We start from the raw sequence: 6959 nt of genomic DNA, 5'->3' as shown, positions 1-6959 counted from the left end.
AACCGCTTACACACCGTCCATCGATCACCCATTCCTATTTTATCCTATGTTTATATCGATCCCTTGCACACCAAGAACAATTTACAGAGGTCCAATTAACCAACGTCTTTGCGATGTGGGAGGAATGTGAATGTAGGTTAATTGACTGGGTAAATGTAAAAAATTGTCCCTAATGTGTGTAGGATGGTGTTAATGTGCGGGGATCGCTGGGCGGTGCGGACTTGGTGGGCCGAAAAGGCCTGTTTCCGCGCTGTATCTGAAATATGAAATATGAATCGGTTACGCGGTTACAGGGAGAAGGTCCTTTCGATATCTCAAAGTGCAACAAAAGACACGTGCCCTTTGTATTTAATTCCATCTGCCATGTCCCTGACTATTTTAGTAGTTAATCTAAATCCCGCTACATACTTTGACAACCGCCATAACTCTCCGCAATTCCACCAATTTTGGTTGCGTCGCCAAATGTATTAGCCAACACATCTATATTTACGTCCAAGTCATTTTCATATATCATAAACTGTACAGTTCCGAGCACAGCCCACTACGGACTTCATCAGTCACAGACATCAAGCCAGAATAACCCCATATATCTCAATATATGACATGACCTGTTGTGTACAAAGTCACGCCGACTTTACCTAATTGTCCTCTTCTATTCCATGTGCGAGCAAATCTTATTCCAATGATCCCTCTCCAATGTCTTCTCAACCACTGACGAGGTTCACCGGCCTATAATTTCCTGGTTCATCTGTACTTCCTTCCTTAAACAAAGGAACAACTCCAGCCTTCTACGATTATGGAGAGACAGGTCAATTATTGTCCTAACCATTGGAAACACACTATCTAATGAATGATGGCATGCCAGAATAACTCGCACCATCCACTTTCCGGGAAACTCTTTTATTTCTGTTTTGTATATTCTTGAATTTAGAGTTGTAGTGATAGATTTATATTATACTTGCACGGAAACAGGATCTGAGGTCCACTTTGACCATACCGACAAAAATGACCCATTTAAACTCTCCCGATCAGCCGCGATTGCACAAGATCGCTCTAAACCTTTCTAATCCATATACCTGTCCAAATAATATTTTGCCAATTTTGTTCTGCATAGTCGACCAATAAACAGCGATAACAATTAGATAATAAATAATCAATAACACAGTCAACTAATAAGCATAATATTAATCGTATTCGTAAAGTGTAATGTGGGTGACTCAATAGTCAGAGGTGCGGACAAGAGATTCTACGCAGCAGGCGAGACTCCGAGATGGAGGATCCAGGATGTCTCGGAGCGGCTGCACGGCATCCTCAAGAGTGAGGCAGAGCAGCCAGATGATGTTGTGCATGTTGGCACAAACGACATAGGTACGAAGCGGAAGGAGGCTCTGCAATACGAGTTTACGGAATTGGGTAGAGGACTGAAAAGCAGGAGCTGCGGGGCAGTGATCTCAGGATTGCTTGCAATACCTCGGGCTAGTGAAGTTAAGAAGAGGAAGAGAGGGGAAATAAATGTGTGGCTGAGGAATTACTGCAGGGGGCAGGGATTTAGATTTTTGGATCATTAGGATCACTTCTGGACCAGAGGTGACCAGTACAAAACGGACGGGTTACACCTTAACTGGAGGGGGACCAACATTCTAGCGGGCAGGTTTGCTGATGCTACACGAGAGGTTTTAAACTAGACTGGCAAGAGGGTGCGATCTCGCACGGAACAGAGGCATGTGAGAGGCTAGAAGTCTGTACGGATGGTGGTGTGGGAAAGGTTAATGGATAGAATAGGCAGGTGAAAGGCGAGGAAGTTGGTTTAAACCGCGTGTATTTTAATGCAAGGGGCCTGACGGGTAAGGAGGATGAGCTTTGGGCGTGGATAGGTACGAGCGACTGGGACTTTGTGGCCATGACTGAAACCTGGTTCAGGGAGGGGCAGGACTGGCAGCTCAATGTACGGGGGTACATGAGCTTCAGGAGAGACAGGGAATAGGGAAAATTAGGAGGGGGTCGTCTGGTGAGGCTATATGTGTCGAGCTGAGGAACAAGAGAATGATGGTGATCTTGTTGGGGGTGTACTACAGACCCACGAATAGTCCACGGGTATTACAAAAACAAATGTGCCAGGAGATTGCAGACAGCTTCAGGTCAAATAACTTTGTTGTAGTAGGAGATTTTAACTTTCCCAATATAGGCTGAGTAAATCATAGTGTGAAGGGCTAAAATGGGGTGCAATTCATCAAAAGTGTACAGGAGAGTTTTCTTAAGCGGCATGAAGAGGCCCCCACACGTGCGATGGCAATACTGGATCTAGTATTGAGAAATTAGGAAGGCCAGATTAATTAAGTGTTTGTGGAGGAGCCTTTTGCGGCCAGTGACCACAGTTCGATTAGGTTTTGGATAGTTATGGATCGGGACGGAGAGGATCCACATGTTAAAATGCTCAACTAGGGCAAGGCCAACTTTGAGGGTATGAGAGAAAGTCTAGCTCAAGTTGACTGGAGCAGGTTGTTTGATGGGAAAGGAACATAGGCCAAGTAGGATGTTTTTTAAAGCTGACGGAAGCTCAGGATATGTACGTCCCCGTTACGGTGAAGGCCAAAGCAGGCAATCGTTGGCTGACAAGGGAAACTGAGCCGTTGGTGAAAAACCAAGAAGGATGCATGGGACAGGTGTAGGAAGCTGGGATCAAGTGCATCCCTGGAGGAGTTGCGGGAACTAAGGAGTAATTTGAAAAATGAGATCAGACGGAAACAAAGGGGGCAGGGGATAGCTCTGGCGTGTAGCATTAAGGACAATCCCAAAAGATTATACAAATACATAAGGGGGAAAGGATTAACGAGAGATTGAGTGGGACTTCTCAGGAATAAAAGCGGTCACCTCTGTGTCGAGCCACAGGAGATGGGCAAGGTCCTCATTGAGTATTTCTCTTCTGTATTTTCCGAGGACAAAGACAGTAGGAGGAAATTGGAAGACTCATTGGAAGTGTCATAAGAGCAGTCAGGGTTACCGTCGAGGAAGTGGTGAAGGTACTGTCGGGTTTGAAGGTAGACATATATCCGCGGCCTGATCAGATATATCCGAGGAAATTGTGGGAAATTAGAGAGGAAATTGCGTGAGCCTTGGTTGAAATTTATGAGTCGTCCTTAAATACAGTAGAGGTGCCAGAGGTTGCAAATGTTGAGCCTCTTTTCAAGAAGGGCTGCAGGGAAAATGCTGGGAACTATAGGTCGGTGAGCTTAACATCTGTATTTGGTAAGTTACTGGAGAGTATCCTGAGGGATAGGGTATAAGGCATTTGGATGGGCAAGGGCTGATTAGGGACAGCCAGCATAGTTTTGTACTTGGGAGGTTATGTCTCACAAACCTGATTGACTTTTTTGAAAACGCGAGCAAACAGGTTGACGAGGGCAGAGGTATAGATGATGTGTAGATAGACTTTAGTAAGGTGCTCGAAAAGGTGCCGCATGGTGGGCTGCTCTGGAAAGTTAGGTCGCATGGAGAGATAGCTGAATGGATAGCAAATTGACTCCATGGAAGGAAGCAGGGGATGATGGTGGGAGGTTGCTCCTCAGAATGGAGTCCTGTGACTAGTGGTGTGCCACAGGGTTCGTTGTTAGGCCCGTTACTGTTTGTCATCTAAATCAGTGATTTGGCTGAGAACATACAGGGCAAGATTAGCAAATTGCTGATTCTACAAAGGTTAGTGACTTGCAGATAGTGAAGATGGTTATGAACGATTGCAGCAGGATCTTGATCGGTTGGCCAGGTGGGCGGAGGAATAGTTGATGGAATTTAATACAGAGAAGTGTGAAGTGTTGCCTTTTGGGACGTCAAACAAGGGCAGGACCTACACAGTAAATGTTACGCCTCTGGGTTGTATGTAGAGCAGAGGGATCTAGGAGTACAAGTGCATGGCTCCTTGATGGTCGAGTCGCAGGTAGATAAGGTGGTCAAAAAGGCTTTTGGCACTTTGGCATTCAGCAGTCAAAGTATTGAGTATAGAAGTTGTATCAGACGTTGGTAAGAACGCATTTGGAATATTGTGTTCAATTCTGAGCACAATCATATAGGAAAGATATTGTCAAGTTTGAAAGGGTTCAGAAAAGATTTACGAGGATGATGCCAGTATATAGGGGACTGTTGAGCTATAGGGGAAGGTTGAGTCGGCTGGGTCTCTATTCAATGGAGCACATGAAGATGAGGGGTGATCTTATAGAGGTTTACAAAATCTTGAGAGGAATAGATTGGTTAAATGCAAAGAGTATCTTGCCCAGAGTAGGGCAATCGATGACCAGAGGACACGGGTTCAAGGAGAAGGGGGAACGATTTGATAGGAATCCGAGAGGTAACTTTTGCACACAAAGGGTGGTGGGTGTATGAAACAGGCTGCTAGAGGAGATAGTGGAAGCTGGGACTAACCCATCGTTTAAGAAACAATAAAGGCAGGTGCATGGATCAGAGCCTTGGAGGGATATGAACCAAGCGCAGGTATCTGGGACGAGTGTAGCGGGTACATTGTTGGCCGGTGTGGGCAAGTTGGGCCGAAGGGTCTGTTTCCACACAGTATCACTCGATAACTCCATGACTATTAGGATACTGTGAATGTGTTTTTCTTTGCATGGCGAATCTAATTTCAGGAACTCTTGTTTATCTATAAAAAGATGTTCAGCAGAACCACAGGGACACACTAAAGGCACAGACTACAACACTGAGCGTGAACACGATCCTGATAAAGGAGAAGGTGAAGGTTTTCCAGCTGCTTGATCGATATGCTGAGCTCACGGTCATCTCCACTGTTCGAGATCGGACACTGGTGGAACATGAGCTTTTGGCAAGGGGACGGGACCATGAAGAGTGGAGAGAGGAACAACTCTGGGGAGAGTTTGAAAAAATTCGAACTGATCAATTATTCCAGAACTTTTCGGCGAGGAAATCCAAATCTGGGAGTTCGTCTGCAGTGGCCGGAGTTCCGGGGATCGGAAAAACAACAATGGTGCAAAAACTTATTTATGACTGGGCCACAAAGAAAATACTCCACCAATTTCAGTTTGTATTCAGTTTCACATTCCGGGATTTAAACATGATTAAAAACAGAGTAAACCTGAGAGAACTAATTCTAAATCAGTATCCTTACTTTAAGAATATTCTGGGAGAGGTCTGGAGGAACCCGAAGGGATTGCTGTTTATATTCGATGGTCTGGATGAATTCAAGGGCAGAATCGATTTTGCTGACAGTCGGAGAGACACAGAACCTCAGCACAAGTGTCCAGATCCCGAGTGGTGGTGTGAAGTGTCTGACATTGTGTACAGTTTAATCCAGCACAAGCTGCTGCCAGGGTGTTCAGTGCTAGTGACCACCCGCCCCACTGCGTTACATTTACTGAAAAAGGCAGAGATCAGTGTCAGGGCTGAAATCCTGGGATTTGATAGTGAGGAACGGAAGGAATATTTCACCAGGTGTTTTGAAGATCAGACGGTGGCAGCAGCTGTTTTCAAACACGTGGAGGAGAACGAGATCCTGTACACCATGAGCTACAACCCCTCCTACTGCTGGATCCTCGCCCTGACACTGGGCCCCTTCTTCACACAAACACACCGGGACCCGCAGCGAGTTCCCAAGACCATCACCCAACTATATTGCTACTTTATTTACAACATCCTGAAAAACCACGGCCGTGAGATTGAGAGCCCCCGTGAGGTGTTACTGAGGATTGGTCAGATGGCCTTCACTGGAGTGTCCGAGAAGAACATTGTGTTCACAGATGGAGATTTGATCAAGTACAATCTGCAGCCTTCCCAGTTCCTGTCCGGGTTCCTGATGGAACTGTTGGAGAGAGAGGATTCAGACCGGAGCGTGGTGTACACCTTCCCGCACCTCACTGTCCAAGAGTTTGTAGCCGCACTCGCACAATTCCTGACTGTGGATCCCAGGAATATCCTGAAACTCCTGTCTGAAGCCCACAGCACGACAGACGGGAGATTTCAAGTATTTCTCCGTTTTGTCGCTGGTCTCTCCTCCCCACGGTCAGCTCGGGTCCTGGAGGAGTTTCTGGGTCCATTTCCTAATGAAACAACCTGCCGAGTGATTGACTGGGTGAAGGAGGAGGTTAAACGCCAGGCTGAAAACACGTGGAGTGAGTTCGGTAAAATGAGCCTCCTGAACACGCTGCACTACCTGTTTGAGTCTCAGAATCCTGCACTGGCTCAGCAGACACTGGGAGCTGTGGAAACACTTTCATTCCGTGGAGTGGGACTGACCCCGATTGACTGTGCGGTACTGTCGCATGTCATCAGGCACTGTGATACAATCAAACACCTCGATCTGTGGAACTGCCGCATTCAGTGTGAAGGTCTCCAGCGGTTGGGACCGGTTCTGCACAAGTGTCAGCACTTGGGGTAACTGTTCGTTTCATGCTCTGCAGTGAAATGTAAAATTGTTTCACTATTTTGTTCTTCCGTCCAACACCCCTTCTATGCGGCCGTCCGTCCGTCACTGGGTCCGGCACCCCTCCTATTTTCCACCTTCCCGGGTCGCGTGTGTTGCAGCCGTTCTCTGCACGGGGAACATTTCCCAGCGTTCGGGGAATGAGAATAAATGGTTAAAGTTACCAAACACCACAGCCACAGAGATTTATTCAATAATTTGCTGAGGTTCTTCCATATATATCCGTTTGGGAGAAGTTATCTCAGCCTCGGGGCTGGTATCAGTTTGCTTCATATTCTGTCTGTTTGTGCTCAGACTGAGTGGCAACGACCTGGGAGCATCCGGAGTGAAACTGGTGACTGAGGCTCTGAGGAAGCCGGACTGTAAAATACAGATTCTGGGGTAAGTCCCAGACTGTCAGAGATAGTGTTTACAGTCACTGGGTGTCTGACACTGAACATTAATATGATCAGTAATCGTGTCACAGATAAACACTGTAGATTTGCACCGTCTCCTGTCTCTCTGTGTCTCTCATCCTCAT

At 46.5% G+C, this 6959-nt stretch overlaps 1 protein-coding gene across 1 annotated transcript; it reads left to right on the top strand.

Annotated features, from left to right (window-relative positions):
- Window positions 1-2892: 2892 nt before the first annotated feature.
- On the top strand, window positions 2893-6820 carry LOC144590754 (NACHT, LRR and PYD domains-containing protein 3-like; the record flags this gene model as incomplete). The annotated part of the gene is made up of 3 exons (XM_078395173.1): window positions 2893-2947; window positions 4656-6390; window positions 6734-6820. Coding segments are annotated over exons 1-3 (1877 nt in total), but the record flags the coding sequence as incomplete, so codon positions are not given.
- Between the last annotated feature and the right edge of the window lie 139 nt (window positions 6821-6959).

Source organism: Rhinoraja longicauda, unplaced genomic scaffold, assembly GCF_053455715.1.
Source record: "Rhinoraja longicauda isolate Sanriku21f unplaced genomic scaffold, sRhiLon1.1 Scf000288, whole genome shotgun sequence".
Taxonomy (NCBI): Eukaryota; Metazoa; Chordata; class Chondrichthyes; order Rajiformes; family Arhynchobatidae; genus Rhinoraja; species Rhinoraja longicauda.
This window is presented reverse-complemented; position numbering and strand designations above follow the sequence as displayed.